Source organism: Trematomus bernacchii, unplaced genomic scaffold, assembly GCF_902827165.1.
Source record: "Trematomus bernacchii unplaced genomic scaffold, fTreBer1.1, whole genome shotgun sequence".
NCBI classification, from domain to species: domain Eukaryota; kingdom Metazoa; phylum Chordata; class Actinopteri; order Perciformes; family Nototheniidae; genus Trematomus; species Trematomus bernacchii.
The window spans coordinates 275310-294909 of record NW_022987737.1 but is presented as its reverse complement, the minus strand read 5'-3'; the positions used below and the strand labels follow the sequence as shown (position 1 = coordinate 294909).

Genomic DNA, 19600 nt, shown 5'->3' with positions numbered 1-19600 from the left:
AAATCGTAGACATGTTTGCTTTCTGTCCCCAGAACCAGATCTCTCAGGTCTTCCTGGAACCAGACCCTCACTTTGTTAGAAACAGTGGAGGGGACATTTTTACCAGACTTAAAAAAACCCGACTGCAAACAATACATACAAACAGTATGCTTACAGTACTGTTGTTGACCACTAGTGCAGTAACTCTGCTGCTGCAAAGCTGTTCTCTATTCAGTTATTACTCATATTAAACTGCTCCACTTGGGTTACATAAATACAAAGTGTACAAATATCTGTGCTATATTCAGAACATTTAGGTCATCTGGGCTCATCTGCACCCTTTAACTTATTTCATTTATTTTGTATTATATATATACTATTTTTGTATGTTCTTCCCACCATGACTATGTATGTTCATTAAGTATGGTATTCCTGTCATTGTCAGGACCTCGACACAAATGATGAACCAACATGCATGACCCCAGAGACAAAGTCTGAACATAAAAATGTTATATTTATTTATACAGTTCAGGTAATCCCTCTTAACAGAGTCGGTGGTGGAAATAACAAAAGGCGCTCACAAGGAGGTAAAAACTAGCGTATCAAAAAGCTGACATGAGAGAAAGCGATCCTTTCTGAGCTGAGGCTTGGCACGACCATTCGGAGAAACAAACAAGACAACTGACACAGGACAGGGGAGACACAGGACTATTTAAACATGAGGTGAGTGGGAACAGGTGGAAACAATCAGGGGCGGGGCAGACACTGATGATGGCGGGAAAAACACACAAGGAGAGGAAGAAACAGGGCCTGAAATGAAAGACAAGAGGTAAGTACAAAATAAAACAGGAAATGACAGACAAAATACATAAACTTAACTAACACATTTGACCAGACACAACATGCTGTTTTTTCTTTATTATTTCTTGTTGGCTGTTCTGTTTGTCTTCCATGTTGAAAAAGAGAAGCATTATTTCCACCCAAAGCAGTCTGTACTGTTGCTTACACTCCTACGCTTCTTCTCAATACAGATATTTGAAACAAATGATCCTCATGCAAAGTGCTGTGGACATGTCTCCAGAGTCCTCAGTATCAAAGACACCTTTCTGTCCCCAGAAGCAAGTGTAATTGAGTTTCAAGAAAAGTGCTCTATAAATAAAATGCATTACTATTATTAATATCTCTCTGCACTGTAACTATTATATTATATTTATATATAGTATGTATACCTGTGTTATTATATATCAGCTGTTCTGTGTTTCTTGTATTATCTTTGCTTTTTAAATGTGATCTTATAACGCGTTTCCTTTCTGTAAAGCACTCTAAATGGCCTTGTGTTACTTTGAGTGATTATTTTAGATGTTTAGTTTCTTTTTTCGATCATAACTCATGGTTTTGAGAAAGTTTCTTCTTCTCTTTTTCTTCTTCTTCTTCCTCTTCTTCTACTACTGGGTTCTGACTCCACACCGCAGTAACCATGGGACAACGATGGCAAACACGCGCAGTCACTTCCGACGCGAGGACCCGAGCTGAGCGGTGAGTTTCATTCAGAGAAACATGAGAGTTAAAGTCTGTAAATTAAACTTTATTTGATATAAAGCAGTGTTTGTGCGGCGGGTCAGACTGCTGTCCCTGAGGGGGGGTCCAGAGAGGGGGGGGGGGGGGGGGAGGACGTTAAGGTGCAGTTAGGAGACTTCCTCTCTGTCAGGCTGCCGCTAATCTCACAGGAAGCCGAGCGGGTTATACTTTATTATAATGACATGAATTCACTGTTTAATGTTTAATGTGCAGAAACACGAGGGTACAGACAGATCACTGCAGACTCTGGTACTAGAGTCAAAGTAGAAGTACTCAGATCTTGTACTAGAGTCAAAGTAGAAGTACTCAGATCTAGTACTTGATTAAAAGTAGAAGTGCTCAGATCTTGTACTTGAGTAAAAGTAGAAGTACTCAGATCTTGTACTTAGTAAAAGTAGAAGTACTCAGATCTTGTACTTGAGTAAAAGTAGAAGTACTCAGATCTTGTACTTGAGTAAAAGTAGAAGTACTCAGATCTTGTACTTAGTAAAAGTAGAAGTACTCAGATCTTGTACTTGAGTAAAAGTAGAAGTACCAGAGTGTAGGAATACTCTGTTACAGTAAAAGTCCTGCATTCAAAATGTTCCTCAAGTGAAAGTATAAAAGTATTATCATCAAAATATAGTGAAAGTAGCGACAGTAAAAGTAGTCATTTGTGCAGATTGGTCCATTTCAGAATAATATATATGATATGTTTTATAATGATTGATCATGAAAGTGTTCTCAAAGCTGGTAAAGGTGCAGCTAGTTTGAATGACTTTGTATACTGCAGTAGCTTGTGGATTTACTCCAGGTGGAACTAAAGTCTGATTTAACACTTGATTATATTTCACATCATTCATCCACATCTGTAAAGTAAAGTCTCACACACTTCTCTCACACACTCCTCACACACACTCCTCTCACACACTCTCTCCTGCAGAAGCGTGTGAGCTGCGCTGTGATTGGACGGTGAAGTTTCTGCATGACCCCTGAGATCTCATCGGACGCTGAGCTGCAGAGCGAGTATAAAGAGAGGAGGGGGGGCAGAGGAGACCCTGTCCCACAGAGACAGGACATCATGGCGTCCAGCGGGAGGTACGGGGACATAAAGGACGTGATGATGAAACTACAGAGTGAGTCTGGATGTAGTTTTTACTGTGGTAGTGTGTGTGTGTGTGTGTAGTAGTGTGTGTGTAGTAGTGTGTGTGTAGTGCGTAGTGTGTAGTAGTGTGATCACGCAAAAGGGATTTCTTTTCATGCTAAAAATCTCCTCAAATATTTTTTAAAAGACAAAAATTGTAGTTTTTCAAAAGAGAAACATTTCAGTCAGAAAGTCAGAAGGTCTCATGCAAAGATCGTCCTAACACTCAATCAACAAGTATTTTGATGTGGGATGAATGGTTAACGAAATGTCTCTGCAGTGTCTCTGATCTGGAGGGTTATATCAAAGTGAATGTCTCTGGTGTCTCTGATCTGGAGGGTTATATCAAAGTGAATGTCTCTGGTGTCTCTGATCTGGAGGGTTATATCAAAGTGAATGTCTCTGGTGTCTCTTGATCTGGAGGGTTATATCAAAGTGAATGTCTCTGGTGTCTCTGATCTGGAGGGAGGGTTATATCAAAGTGAATGTCTCTGGTGTCTCTCTGATGGAGGGTTATATCAAAGTGAATGTCTCTGGGTGCTCTCTGATCTGGAGGGTTATATCAAAGTGAATGTCTCTGGTGTCTCTGATCTGGAGGGTTATATCAAAGTGAATGTCTCTGCAGTGTCTCTGATCTGGAGGGTTGTATCAAAGTGAATGTCTCTGGTGTCTCTGATCTGGAGGGTTGTATCAAAGTGAATGTCTCTGGTGTCTCTCTGATCTGGAGGGTTGTATCAAAGTGAATGTCTCTGGTGTCTCTGATCTGGAGGGTTGTATCAAAGTGAATGTCTCTGGTGTCTCTGATCTGGAGGGTTGTATCAAAGTGAATGTCTCTGGTGTCTCTCTGATCTGGAGGGTTATATCAAAGTGAATGTCTCTGGTGTCTCTGATCTGGAGGGTTATATCAAAGTGAATGTCTCTGGTGTCTCTCTGATCTGGAGGGTTGTATCAAAGTGAATGTCTCTGGTGTCTCTGATCTGGAGGGTTGTATCAAAGTGAATGTCTCTGGTGTCTCTCTGATCTGGAGGGTTATATCAAAGTGAATGTCTCTGGTGTCTCTGATCTGGAGGGTTATATCAAAGTGAATGTCTCTGGTGTCTCTGATCTGGAGGGTTATATCAAAGTGAATGTCTCTGGTGTCTCTCTGATCTGGAGGGTTATATCAAAGTGAATGTCTCTGGTGTCTCTGATCTGGAGGGTTATATCAAAGTGAATGTCTCTGGTGTCTCTGATCTGGAGGGTTATATCAAAGTGAATGTCTCTGCAGTGTCTCTGATCTGGAGGGTTGTATCAAAGTGAATGTCTCTGGTGTCTCTGATCTGGAGGGTTATATCAAAGTGAATGTCTCTGGTGTCTCTCTGATCTTGAGGGTTGTATCAAAGTGAATGTCTCTGGTGTCTCTGATCTGGAGGGTTATATCAAAGTGAATGTCTCTGGTGTCTCTCTGATCTGGAGGGTTATATCAAAGTGAATGTCTCTGGTGTCTCTCTGATCTGGAGGGTTATATCAAGTGAATGTCTCTGGTTGTCTCTCTGATCTGGAGGGTTTATATCAAAGTGAATGTCTCTGGTGTCTCTGATCTGGAGGGTTGTATCAAAGTGAATGTCTCTGGTGTCTCTGATCTGGAGGGTTGTATCAAAGTGAATGTCTCTGGTGTCTCTCTGATCTGGAGGGTTGTATCAAAGTGAATGTCTCTGGTGTCTCTGATCTGGAGGGTTGTATCAAAGTGAATGTCTCTGGTGTCTCTCTGATCTGGAGGGTTATATCAAAGTGAATGTCTCTGGTGTCTCTCTGATCTGGAGGGTTGTATCAAAGTGAATGTCTCTGGTGTCTCTCTGATCTGGAGGGTTATATCAAAGTGAATGTCTCTGGTGTCTCTCTGATCTGGAGGGTTGTATCAAAGTGAATGTCTCTGGTGTCTCTGATCTGGAGGGTTATATCAAAGTGAATGTCTCTGGTGTCTCTGATCTGGAGGGTTGTATCAAAGTGAATGTCTCTGGTGTCTCTCTGATCTGGAGGGTTGTATCAAAGTGAATGTCTCTGCAGTGTCTCTGATCTGGAGGGTTGTATCAAAGTGAATGTCTCTGCAGTGTCTCTGATCTGGAGGGTTGTATCAAAGTGAATGTCTCTGGTGTCTCTGATCTGGAGGGTTATATCAAAGTGAATGTCTCTGGTGTCTCTCTGATCTGGAGGGTTGTATCAAAGTGAATGTCTCTGGTGTCTCTCTGATCTGGAGGGTTGTATCAAAGTGAATGTCTCTGGTGAGGACGGACAGTCTTCAGTAAAACATTTAGAGACAGATCTCGTTGCATCACTAAAACATGACACAACGAGCAGCGTTCTTCCTGTCGAGCAACACTGAGGGTGTTCTCAATCTCGAGTAAAGCTGCTTCAGAGCCACTATTCGAGCATACTACGTAATCGAGTGCCGGCCGTCAGTACTGTTCCAATCTCCAGCATACTTGGAAATCTACCGAGCCCGGCGTACTCCGTTTGGAGAAATATCGAGGCTGCACATGAGTAGACTCCGCGGTCTTAAAATCCCCACAATGCTTTGCGCACGGACCAATTTCCCCAAATCTGTGGCGGAAGATGTAAGGAGGCGGGGCCTCTCATATGACGCACACCTGCACACTTGCTAGCTTGTTCCACTCTTTGTTTTCCAAATGCCAGGAAGTATTCTTGCCTCACCTCACCAGGTTTATCTCCAGGTGGGTTGACACGTAGGAGGAATTTGACAGGTGTCGTGGTGCATACATCAAAGTAAAACAATAATTAAAAACAGAGACAGAAAACAGTTTCAAGAAAACTATAATAACATTAAAAAAAATAAGAAGAAATATAGTAAATAAAAAATAAAATAAAGCAGAATTTCATTGAAATAGAATGGAATAAAATATATGCACTAAAAACAAACAGATATTGTCAACATGCAACATAGCGTGCATGAATGTAATGCTCAGCGACTTGCAGCAGATCATATTTGATATTTTCGCGGGTTTTGTTCCTGTTTACGTCTCGTTGCCATGGAGACGGCTCTGAAACCTCGTTGTGGTCGTGCCAGCTCGGCTGCCCAGCTCCTGCAGAGACTCACTTCCTGTTCACACTTCACTCTTCTTTTGAAATGAGTCATCACTAATGATTTGAGTCACAGTTTCAACCCTCGGAGGAGTTTGCGTTTCGTCAGCGGAGCGAAAGTCCTGCGGCTCTGAGGAGAAAACACAAGATAATCGTCTGTGATGACTTTTCTGTCTATCAAAATAATACATTTGATTTATTGAGCACACTTTAAAAACAACGTCATCTCAAGGTGCTTCACAAGGCTATAAGGAGAAAATAATAAAACAAATAAAATAAAAAGATATCTAAGGAGCATATTGAATAACATATGGTAATATAAAAAAATAAATAAAAGGTTAAGAGCATAAAATATCAAATTATTTATTAGTCTGTAAATTGTTTGCAGCACCTTTATAAAATATTTTGACCTCCACCTAAGAGTATTACTATTACAATATTTTTCTTAGTGTATTTAGAATTGTTTTAATTAAATATATTTTGCCTTTTTTCCAAATTATTATGACTTTATTTCTTGAAATTTTACAATATCTTTCTCTAAAATGTACAATTTTTTTCATAAAATAATCTGACATTTTATTACAACTTTTTTTCTAAATATAACAATATGTTTCTCAAAGTATTAATAACATTTTTTTCATGTATTTACCTCTACATGTTAACAACACTTGAAGCTCACTTCTGATTGGTCCTGAGGGTCTCCATGCAACATGCACTGACAACAAGACTCTAAACACCAGCAGTCCCTAGGGACACTAGGTGGCGCTGTGAGGCCAGCTGAGGGAGAACACAGAGAACACTTCTTCTTATTCTTTAATAAGCTATCAGGCAGAACCAGAGACATAATGATCTACTGCGGGGGGGGGGGGGGGGGGGGGGTCTACCTGCAGAGTGGCAGCCTGTGTGTTTCTGACAGGAAGTGGCTCTGGTGTGCGTCACAGCTGGAGGACGTTAAGGTGCAGCTTCCTGTCATCAAAGCGTCCCTCTGATTCTGTCCAATGAGAGGAGGCGTTGAGAGAGAAAGGTCATGACAGTATTTAACTTTAACAGAAACTTTATTCTTAAGTTCTCTTTTCCTTCCTCTGAAGGAGAGAAGAAGATACTACCTCTAAACTCTCTTCATCTTCCAAATGACAAGACAAGTCTTTATTGATCCCAAATTGGAGATGTTTGCGTGGCAGCAGCAAACACCACAAGGCGTTGCTCATGAGTCGAAGATAACACATCTATAACCCATCTGACCCTGTTGAAGGGCCTCTTGATTATTCACCCTAAATACTTCATATTCCCTGCTACAAATCATCTGTATTCTCTGGGCTCTTCTGATTCTTCTCCAGTGCTCTTGGAAGTTTCTCTCACTGAAACATTTAGAAATACAACCTGATGAAACCCAGAAATCAAGATGAGGAAGAACCTGCAGTCTGACCGGCCCTCTGGTGGTTCAGTGGGTCGGGTACTGGTGAGCGTGCACAAGAAGCGTGCATGAGGAGCGTGCATGAGGAGCGTGCATGAAGAGCGTGCATGAGGAGCGTGCATGAGGAGCGTGCATGAAGAGCGTGTGTTGTGGTTTAATGATGGTTTCACTGTGTGTCAGTTTCTGGTGAGCGTGCAGGAGGAGTGTGCACGAGGAGTGTGCACGAGGAGTGTGCACGAGTAGCGTGTGCTGTGGTTTAATGATAGTTTGGCTGCGTGTCAGACAGGAAGTGGAGACACAGAGCGGTAAACCCTCCATCGACACTCCGACACATTAAAGCTCATTAATGTGAAATACTTCCAGGAAGTGAAGCGTCGTCTACTTCCTGTCTGATGATCAGGAGAGGTTGTCACTACCCGATCTGTCCCCCTGCCCGATCTGTACTGCGCATGTGCGAGATGGTCCGCCATATTGGACAACTACATACGGCAACTCTACTAGGACACTTGACACAGTGGCTTTTGGCAAAGCAGAAAAGAACTGATAGAGATGAGTTATTGTTATTACAACGTGACTTCACTATTATTTAACAACTCTTTTTATTGGGTTCTTTTATTTGGGGTTAAATACATTGTCAGAATAAGTGAGACATGGATTTAACTTCTGTTAGACAGCTATCATGTGAATGTATGCAAACATGTATGGCATATAGCTGTCTAACAGAAGTTAAATCCATTTCTCACTTATTCTAACAATGCATTTAACCCCAAATAAAAGAACCCAATAAAAAGAGTTGTTAAATAATAGTGAAGTCACGTTGTAATAACAATAACTCATCTCTATCAGTTCTTTTTCTGCTTTGCCAAAAGCCACTGTGTCAAGTGTCCTAGTAGAGTTGCCGTATGTAGTGGCGGACCATCTCGCACATGCGCAGTACAGATCGGACAGGTGGACCGATCGGGTAGTGACAGAGAGGAAGCATTAGTGGGGGGGGGGGTTCAATCAGCAGATACTCTGCAAAAACTCTAGATCTTTCCAGTATCTGTGTCTGATATCTGGTCAGAACATGTCTCTGATAGAAGACACAATAACTTCAGGAGTATCACTGCAGTGAGATACAGGCTCTTGTTTTTAGACAATGCTTCATCTTGTTGAGTCAAAACATCTCACTTTGAGTTGTATCTCAGATGAAACACATCTTTTTCTACGTATTTATTAGAAAGTCACCAACTAACATCAGAACACAGAAACCTTTGAGCATTATTCTGTAACACAACATTTCCTGATTCTGGTGAAATATAGTTCAAAATGAGTTCTCCTGCTGATTACAAGATGTGATTTATCTAAATATCCCTTCTTAGTTCTAGACATCTCACCAAGCTGATGTTCTCTTGTTCTATTGGCAGATCTTTGGACTCATTTCAAGTGGAAACACCTTGTTTTCATTATTGTTGAACTTGTTTTTGGAGCAGCATTTGTTCCAGTGTATCTTCTACTGGATTATTAGTTTATCCTACAGGACGTAAAATAAAACAAAATAAATAAAATCAGCTTCAAAATGTGTCCGCAGCAATAAATAAATAAGTGGAACATTATTTAAAAGAAATAGATCTATGAAAATGAAAGTATATAAATCTAATAAAAAGGGGGGAATGTAACGGTGTGTTTTGTCTTTAAATCATTTATTTATTTGAATGTATTCTTGTTGTTTTATGGCACAAAAGTACAAATACTGTGGATATAAATTCTGTTACAGTAAAAAGAAATCCGTAATTATTTTAAAAGCTTTTGACTTTTGAGCAATTCAGTTCTAGAGGAAAAGGTGACTATTCAAAACTAAACATGTCTATTTGTGAATCTTTATAAATGTGTGTTTGTGGGTCTGAGAGCTGTCAGGAGAAGCTTCAGGAACAGCTGACTCTGACAGGGGGGGAACTACCCTCAGTCATATCTGAGGGTAGTTTCCCCCCCCCCCCAGGGACTTAGTGACAGCATGAGGACATCAAGTAATACTCAGGTGATCTCAGGACACACAATACCTCTGGGAATACTGCAGGTACTGTAGTACTACAGATAGTACAGAATATAATACTGCATGTAGTACTACAGATAGTACAGCAGGTAGTACTGAATATAGTACTGCAGATAGTACAGAATATAATACTGCATGTAGTACTACAGATAGTACAGCAGGTAGTACTGAATATAGTACTGCAGATAGTACAGCAGATAGTACTGCAGATAGTACTTTAGGTAGTACTGCATGTACTCTGTTGTTGAGTGGGGGGGGGGGGGGGGGGGGGGTCACCTGGGAGAGATAGAGGCTCTTAGTGTGAGAGCTGCTTCACTTTCCCTCTGACAGGAAGACAATAATCCTGCAGTAATTGACTGTCTTTGAACACAACACATGTTGGTGATGCTTCCTGCTCTGCAGAGTACATCACTGTAAATATCACTTCAGGGTTATGGAGCAAAGCAGAGGAAGAGAAGAACACACAAGAGTAACGTCTCAACAAAACACTTTAAGAAAATATTATAAAATAAAAAATAAAAAAATGTGTAAAAAGGAAATAAGTACGAATATGAAATAAAATATACATTTTAAATTACTGTGAAAAAAATGCAGATAAATCTGAATAAAAAGTGTAAGAGCTGCGCAGGTTTAAAGAGATAGGGAGATATGAAATCTGCATTTGATGAGCAATCTTCTGCTGGATGTTCCATTCATCACAAAGACATTCATTTAAACATTTAAAGACATTTATGCATAACTTATTTTCCATTGATCAACAGAAACAATTATATATATATATATATATATATATATATATATATAATTATATATATATATATATATATGCTCATAAATGTACAAAAAGCCATCATTTTATTCACGATTCGTTCAGATAATAAGCACAAATGTCTCTGTTTGTCTTCATCCAGTTAACCTGGAAAACAGTCGTCAGGAAATCGAACTGAAGGCTTTATATCTGCAGGTCGGTTAGTGAAGGATGCTTAATAGCAGAGCTAATATGAATGTATGACTCTGAGCATCAGCGTTTCAAATGGAGCTAATTTTAACCTGTTTGACACAAAGAGACAGAAAGAGCTTTTTATAGAGAGGCTTTTAGTGTGGGGGGGGTCCTGAGGAAGAGGAGAGGAGCCATCAAAGCTTCACTTATCCTCTATTATGGGATATATCTACAGAGAGTGTGTGTGTGTGTGTGTGTGTGTGTGTGTGTGTGTGTGTGTGTGTGTGTGTGTGTGTGTGTGTGTGTGTGTGTGTGTGTGTGTGTGTGTGTGTGTGTGTGTGTGTGTGTGTGTTGTGTGTGTGTGTGTGTGTGTGTGTGTGTGGTGTGTGGTGTGTGTGTGTGTGTGTGTGTGTGTGTGTGTGTGTGTGTGTGTGTGTGTGTGTGTGTGTGTGTGTGTGTGTGTGTTTGATACAGGTCATTTTAAATCTAATAAAAACGGACTAAATACAAATATTTCATTTCAAATTTGATTACATTTAAAATAAATACATGTAACAGCTGCAGGAAGTCATCTTTAAACTTAAAACCTGTATTTTTAGGCCTTTCATGAATTATTAGAATTTACATTATTTTATACACATTTTTTGTATTTTATTTGTTATTTTATTGTTAAGTAAAACATTAGTATTTTTTTTATTTCGTATCTTTTAATAATCACTTAATTTATTGCATGTAAGTTGCACACATTTTATTTTATTAATTATTTATTCGATTGTATTAAAGTTGAGATATTTTATTAATTTGAATTGTTATCTTATCATTTAATGGTTTTTCTTATTGATGGACCACCTCTCATTTCCCCATGATCTGTCCTCTGCGACGCACTCTAAGCTGCACTATCTGTTATAAATTAAGTTCAAATGATAGATTTATAAATGAAATAATAACACGGTTAATCATATTTGTATATATAATATGTTTCTGGTCCCTGTGCTCTTGATTCAATTAACTAGAAGTCAATTAAGAGACTGAAGCTCAGCGTGGTGTACATATGAATAATTAATGCTGTCAGTGACATCTAGCAGCTGCCACACACACACACACACACACACACACACACACACACACACACACACACACACACACACACACACACACACACACACACACACACACACACACACACACACACACACACACACACTCTCTCTCTCTCTCTCTCTCTCTCAGCTGAGGATAATGCAGGCTGTGACATCACGGCTGCTGCTGCGCTCTGATTGGCTGCTGCTCAGCCTGTGATGCTGAGAGGCAGCTGAGCATCACACAGGCATGGCTACACCGGGGGGGAAACACAGGAAGATGGAGGGCTCGTTCATGACCCGATCCGCTAGTGTGTGAGAGTGTGTGTGTGTCAGAGTGTGTGCCAGTGTGTGAGATAGAGAGAGTGTGTGTGTGTGTGTCAGGGAGGAGGGGGAGTCAGATCTGTTTTGCTTCCTGCTGGAGAGAGATTTCCAGTTTTCCCTCAGTGGATTTTCATCCTCACACGTATATAAATCTGTGTGTCGCTGGTCCTCATGAGAGGCGGGGGTGTGTGTGTGAGAGAGAGTGTGTGTGTGGGGGGGCAATGGATCAGCGTAAGGACGGCAGGAAGTCTTCTCTGAACCTGGTCTCCGGATTCTTCCAGTATCTGAGGGGTAAGTAGGGCAGCTAACGTGAGGAGATGCTAACAGAGGGTTCACCTTCACAACAAACAGCTGAGAGACAGTGTGTGTGTGTGTGCTCCAGTACCACAGTGTCATGCTGCACAAACAGCTGTGTGTGTATGTGTGAGTGTGTGTGTGTGTGTTGTGTGTGCTATGCTTCAGTGGGCTTCCCCTGTGCCTCAGTGATGAAGCGTTTGTCCGAGGGTTAGCTGCTCGTCTCTGCTGCCTGTTTCCTCCATCACGTGACGGTGTGTTGCTGTGTGTGTGTGTGTGTGTGTGTGTGGGGGGGGGGGGGGTGAAAATGGCCCCCATGCAGCAGCAGCTGACCGGCGTGCAGACGGTTGTCAGAGAGCTGCAGCAGAAATCAAGTGTTTGTTCAAACTGCTGCATAATGCATGAAGCTGTGTGGCTGAATGTATTCAGAGCAACAAAAGGGATTAGATCTCCTTGTGTGACCTCTTTAAGACATGCGTCAGTTATAGCTGCAGATATTAGAGAAGAATCAACATCATATCAGTATGTAGTGTCTCTACTTTAAAGAGTCCTTTCCTGCTGATGTTCAGGTGTATATCAGTATGTAGTGTCTCTACTTTAAAGAGTCCTTTCCTGCTGATGTTCAGGTGTATATCAGTATGTAGTGTCTCTACTTTAAAGAGTCCTCTCCTGCTGATGTTCAGGTGTATATCAGTATGTAGTGTCTCTACTTTAAAGAGTCCTCTCCTGCTGATGTTCAGGTGTATATCAGTATGTAGTGTCTCTACTTTAAAGAGTCCTCTCCTGCTGATGTCCAGGTGTATATCAGTATGTAGTGTCTCTACTTTAAAGAGTCCTCTCCTGCTGATGTTCAGGTGTATATCAGTATGTAGTGTCTCTACTTTAAAGAGTCCTCTCCTGCTGATGTTCAGGTGTATATCAGTATGTAGTGTCTCTACTTTAAAGAGTCCTCTGATTGAGTTTGTGTTTCCTCACAAACTGAAGCAGCCTCTCATGTTTGCTCTCTCTCTTCCAGACGAGCAGGAGGCGGTGCAGAAGAGGACCTTCACCAAATGGATCAACTCTCACTTAGCCAAGGTAAGAGTTTAATAATAATAATAATAATAATAATAACAATAAAGGGATAGTATTTACATGGATGAGTTAACACACACTATCATGTTAACCTTTATTTAAAACAGGTTAGCTTAAAGTGCTTCACAGATCACAGATAATGGGCAAGTACAAAAGGAGTGGTCCTTCAATGATAAATGATAAAAACAATTAAATACAAAAATAACAATAAAAGATAATAAAATATCACAACTTGCATGCAATACATTAACGGTACGTCTACACAGCAGCGTTAAAAAAATCTTGGAGGTGGGCGTATCTGAAGCTTGAGGATTTTTTGCGAGCAACCAATCACATGAATCTCCCGCCCGCGACATACGAAGCAAAAAAGCCCGAAGTAAGCTGGATATAAACTCCCCAAAACAGGCGAAAACATACCACTGTCTCTGCCACCTCCCTCCATGCCTGGCTCCTCCGGTTTATATCCCGGTAGGTCTGGTCATAAAGCACCGGGTGATTGATTCGCTACCGCTAATTTCTCCTCCATTTTTTGGAATATGAGGAAATGACCTGCAGTATGTCTCTCCCAGCATACACACGGTTTGATTGGCTAGAGCTTGAACTGTCAGATTTGCGTACACAGGATTTGATTGGCTGATGCTTCCACCTCAGCTTCAAAAGTTGAACATTGTTCAACTTTGAATCCTCAAAATCCTGAAAATCTCCGCTCTGCTTCCCACAATGCATTTCGGCGAAAAGTGAGGGAAAGTGACGTCACCCCATTCAAAGTGAATGGGCAGAAGCGTTTCAAGATTTTTTTAACGCTGCTGTGTAGACGCACCGTAAGTGATTAATAAAAGATACAAAATTACACACACGCACACACACACACACGCACACGCTCGTCATCATCAGCTCTTCATCCCTCCATGCAGCAGTAATGGCTGCACGGGATAATTCAATGTATCCACTTAACTGGAAGTAATGACACCATTTACGTGTTTCTCCGAGGGGAAGCCCGGCTAAATTAAGAGTTACGTCGTGTTGTTGCCGTGGGTTAGGAAACACCGTCAATATCTGAGCTGCTCTGCCTCAAAGAAACAGAACCCAGAGCAGTGAGTTTCAACAGCTGATCCATTAAGTCCTAAAACCATTACATGACCCAGCGTTGAGTCATAAAAACACTAGTGTTTTGAGTCATGAAACCCTGGCATTAGTCAGCATGACCAAGTGAGTCTGAAATGAGTCGGCATTATGAGTCCAAGTGAGCCTGAGATGAGTCGGCATTATGAGTCCAAGTGAGTCTGAAATGAGTCAGCATTATGAGTCCAAGTGAGCCTGAGATGAGTCAGCATTATGAGTCCAAGTGAGCCTGAGATGAGTCAGCATTATGAGTCCAAGTGAGCCTGAGATGAGTCAACATTATGAGTCCAAGTGAGCCTGAGATGAGTCAGCATTATGAGTCCAAGTGAGCCTGAGATGAGTCAGCATTATGAGTCCAAGTGAGCCTGAGATGAGTCAGCATTATGAGTCCAAGTGAGCCTGAGATGAGTCAGCATTATGAGTCCAAGTGAGCCTGAGATGAGTCAGCATTATGAGTCCAAGTGAGCCTGAGATGAGTCAGCATTATGAGTCCAAGTGAGCCTGAGATGAGTCAGCATTATGAGTCCAAGTGAGTCTGAAATGAGTCCAAGTGAGTCTGAAATGAGTCAGCATTATGAGTCCAAGTGAGTCTGAAATGAGTCGGCATTATGAGTCCTAAAACACTTACATGAGTCAGCATAATAAGTCAGCATAATAAGTCAGCATAATAAGTCAGCGTTTTGAGTCATGAAACCTTGAAATGAGTCAGCATTATGAGCCCAAGTGAGTCTGAAATGAGTCAGCATTAATGGTCCTATAATCCTGACATGAGTCAGCATTATAAGTCGTAAAGACTTGAAATGTCATTCATGTATTTTATATTCTACTAAAACTGAATCTAACCATAAACAAGGTGGCCTGTTGGGATATATATATATATATAATATATCTGCATTATTTTACTATAACCAATACTAATGCTAGGGCTGCAACTGACAGTTATGTAGGCACATTGTTATTGTTTCTTATCGCTGTGTGATTAAAAGAATAAACACAAATAGCAGGATAGGCAACGCAAAACTTTATTTCGTACCTTCATACACACATAACACAACATTAGAATGAGCTTTTATCAACGCCTACATGATGATAAGCTGTCAACATGACAGCAAAATCCACATGACATTAATACAGAGCGGGCAGAACCCAAATCTGCATTCAAAGAATACACTTTACCAAAGCTTGAGGAAAGTATCTGAAATCTGGCGTTTCATTGAACTCCAGCTCTCGACACAGGTTCGGGAAAGCCCCACGAGCTTCTCGCTGCAGTATCCATGATTTCACCCATTTAGTGCGGTTTCTCCTAATTCTTCGCTTCCGCCTCTTGAGCATAGACTGTATATATAAGCTCTTGAGAGACTGTTGCTTGAGAATGTCTTCCACAAGCAACACTCCAAGGGCTGATAGCTCCAGTACCGCACGAAACATGTTTTCGATGGACGAGAGTGAAAATGGAACGCACACGCTATTGGTTGTTTGTTTATATCAGTCTGTTCTTCTTCTCTGTCTTCCGGTTGTTGCCTATTTTGAATGACGAATACACACTACCGCCGCCTGCTGGTAAGGCTGAAGTCTTTGCGGAGTGTTCCAGTGCGACACATGGCCAAGACGCAGGAGAACTCGCCGACGCAACAGTCGGCGTCGGCGAGTTCTCTGGTGACTGCCTGGTGTGTCAGGGCCTTGAGACAGTCTGAGACAGTCTGAGACAGTCTGAGACTGTCTGAGAGCAATCTGAGAGCAGTCGTAGTGACCCTTTAAAGTAAACCATCAAAATAAGTTTTATAAAGACAGTCGGCCGTCACTGATGTTGAGGAGGAGTTAGAAACATGTGAAGGTCTCACTCATTTCATTTCATTTCAAACCTTTATTTATCCAGGTTGAGATCCCATTGAGATCATTGACCTCTTTTTCAAGGGAGACCTGCTCAAGTAGGTTCCACATGAAACATTAAAAACATAAACAGAGCAACAAAAGGACATCATACAGTATCATTACAGGGATTACAAATTACATACTATCCACATGAACAGGTACCAACAGCTTCCGATTGAGTAGCATCCAACCGAGCTTTAAAAACATTTAGTGGCACCAGATTGCTCAGTTTCCATTTCAATTGCAGACTATTCCAGGACAGTGGAGCTGCGCATCTAAATGCTATCTTCCCTAAGACAGTCCTAGCAGTTGGCACATTTAATAAAACCACAGCATGCGATCTCAGGCAGTCACTCACTGCTGCTCTGATGGAAAGAGACTATGTTTACACTGTGCTTCATACACTACTATGTTATGGACATATGGGAGGGGGTGTGTGTGTGTTGTGATGTATATATATGCATGAAGCTCAGAGGCAGACAATGCCTGCAGAGAAATGTTCTAACCCTCCTGCTCTCCATCTGCACACTGCCTCACTGCCAGGCCACACACACACACACACACACACACACACACACACACACACACACACACACACACACACACACACACACACACACACACACACACACACACACACACACACACACACACACACACACACACACACACTGAATGACAAACTGTAGTACGATATGGTCCATTTTAGATATCGAACTCGCAGAAATCTCCCAACTCATTTGGACTCATTGCTGCTGATTAGAGATGGGAGATCGGGCCAACATCTCATATCCCAGTACATGTAATAACCGTGCCGTTCTTTCAGTGGTACACAAACATTATTATACATATCATATACATTTATGACCGTCAGATGATGTGTGAACTGACTGAGAATAAGTGCTGAGTCATGTTTAATGTCTGATGACTCAGCAAAGCCTTGGGTCCTGAACTTCTCACAGAGTTTCATAGAGCCTGATTATCTCCAATGAGTTCATATTGTTCTAAAGCTTTAGGAGCATCTCACGGATGTGACCGGCTGACGTTGGGAGACCCTCTGCTGCTCTATTAACTCTTCATTCATCATTAATATACCAACAGGACTAACGGATCATGAAACAGATCTAAAGGCTTCTCATCACAGATCCATTCCAACATCAACACAGACTAATATTTAGGAAACAAGGAATCGTACATTTAGATGAACAACAGCCTTTAATGTCCATTTGATCTGGAATTTAACTCTTTAGAAATGTATTTAGGTTTTAGAATTGACTCATGTTTCAGGGCTTCAGTGTGACCGTATCAAAGCTACAATGCTGAGTGTGGTCCTGTTCCTGTGTGTGTTATCTCAGTGTGTGTGTGTGTGTGTTATCTCAGTGTGTGTGTGTGTTATCTCAGTGTGTGTGTGTTATCTCAGTGTGTGTGTGTGTTATCTCAGTGTGTGTGTGTTTGTTATATCAGTGTATGCTCCCTGCAGCGTGTGTGTGTGTGTGTGTGTGTGTGTTTGTGTGCATGTGTTTTTGTGTGTTTGTGTGTGTGCGTGCGTGTGTGTGTGTGTGTGTGTGTGTGTGTGTCTCTTCACTTCTTTCCACTGGTTTCACACTTTTTCCTTTAAAGAGGTTTCCTGTTTCCAGGGCGCGAGCCTCTCCACATCACAGGGGAGATTTTCTCTGACCTGCAACAACAGCATGTAATCTCTCATTAGCACCTGCATTTTGTAATATATATCAATATATTTCCTATTTTAGAACTAAACAAAGAAATTGACTTTTGGTCAGATCTCAGTTTTCTTTCTAAATGTGGCCCTAATCCTCTTCCGTATCAATACCCTCATACATTTATTTTTTAACTAAAGGAGCTCTTATTCAACACTTTATTGTTTGACAAACATATAAGTGAATTCAATGCAAAGCTGCAGAAATGTGCTCATAAGGAAACGAGTCAATCAGCATGAAATGAATGAGTAAAGAGCAAACCTCTGAATGTTATACCTCGCACTAAAAGGTGAGCTCTGCTTCTGGGTGGGATTTAAGAGACACTAACAAATAGTTATACAACGGTGAGGAAACCTTTCTGTTTTACTGGAATGAAGATTCTTGGTCTTTAGGGAGTTGAACAACATTACAGAGAGTCGAGCAGTCTGCAGCGAAGTACACACACCTGGAGGTCTGCAGAGGGTCTCACTGTATTCACATTTTCACACCAAGAATACAAGAGGAGGTGTTCAAATAGACAAGAAAACATAGCATAGGATTCTTTTAAACACACCTGCTAGCTACAGGAGATACATCATGTCTACATTCCCCAAAAGGAGAAGGCCAACCACCTTACAGTAATAAAGACATCCATTAACTACCACTCATGTCGGTCATATTTACTGCTGCCTGTCAACCATTGTGTTAGAAAGAGCTGGTAGAACACATGGTAACCTTTCAATGCTCAACTTAAAACATCCCATTACACTTTGAATAGACCCCATGTTCAGCTTCAGTGACAGGAGTAAGAGAGTGTTTGCTCCAGATCTGCAGCTTCCTCTCTGGAACATGTGGAGCTGCAGTGACCTGAAAGAGGCTGAAGCTCCGTCTGCTGGTTACACATCTGTCTGCTCACACACTGACGCTCGTTAACACACACACACGCTCGTTAACACACACACGCTCGTTAACACACTGGCGCTCGTTAACACACACTGACGCTCGTTAAATCAAATCAAATCAAATCAGGTTTTATTTATATAGCACATTTAAAAGCGATTTTTGGTCGAGCCAAAGTGCTGTACATGTAATAAAAACACATTACTACAATCACAATAAAACGACAATAAGTTACAACAGATATATATAAAAAAACAAAATTAAAATAAAAACACAAGGAAAAGTCAGGAGTCGTGCTCCGCTCTAACTAGAAAGCCAGAGAGAAGAAGTGTGTTTTTAGAGTGGATTTAAAAACCCCTAGGGTCTGGGCCGACCTCACATGGAGGGGCAGAGTGTTCCAGAGCCTAGGGCCAGCTGCTGCGAAGGCTCGGTGCCCTCTGGTTTTAAGCCTGGTCTTGGGCACTACCAGCAGCAGCTGGTCAGCAGACCTTAAAGCTCTGGCTGGGGTGTAGCGCTGGAGGAGTTCAGCTATATAGGCCGGAGCCAGCCCATTTAGTGCTTTAAAAACAAATAAAAGGATTTTTAAATCAATTCTGAACCGAACTGGAAGCCAGTGTAGTGAGGCCAGAATAGGGGTGATGTGGTCACGCTTTTTGTGGCCAGTCAGCAAACGTGCAGCTGCATTTTGGACTAGCTGCAGGCGTTTAATTGAGGCCTGGTCCATACCCACATACAGAGCGTTGCAATAGTCCAGTCTCGAGGTTACAAAGGCGTTGATAACCCTTTCTAAGTCATTAAAAGATAAATACGACTTGGTTTTGGCCAATAGTCTTATTTAAAAAAAGCAGGATTTGACTACAGTGCTGATCTGCTTGTCGAATTTAAAAGTGCTGGTGAAGGTCACTCCAAGGTTCATGACCGAGGGGAGGATGTTTTTTTTGAGAGACCCCAGAATATCAACCGGAGAGGCTGGAGGTTGCGGTCCAAAAAAGATGACCTCAGTCTTGCTCTCGTTGAGGTTGAGAAAGTTTTTGCTCAGCCAGGATTTTATCTCTGCTAAGCAGTCCATCAACTGCTGTAGTGAGTGTTTGACA

At 41.4% G+C, this 19600-nt stretch overlaps 1 protein-coding gene across 1 annotated transcript in view; it reads left to right on the top strand.

Moving 5' to 3' along the window:
• The first annotated feature begins 1463 nt into the window (after nucleotides 1-1463).
• Nucleotides 1464-19600, top strand: part of LOC117495040 (nesprin-1-like) — a 44030-nt gene continuing 25893 nt past the window's right edge. The window contains exons 1-3 of the mRNA XM_034146103.1: nucleotides 1464-1515; nucleotides 2480-2672; nucleotides 12857-12918. Of these exons, the coding sequence (XP_034001994.1) occupies nucleotides 2522-2672; nucleotides 12857-12918 (213 nt within the window). The 5' untranslated portion in view covers nucleotides 1464-1515; nucleotides 2480-2521. The remainder of the gene's footprint in view (nucleotides 1516-2479; nucleotides 2673-12856; nucleotides 12919-19600) is intronic.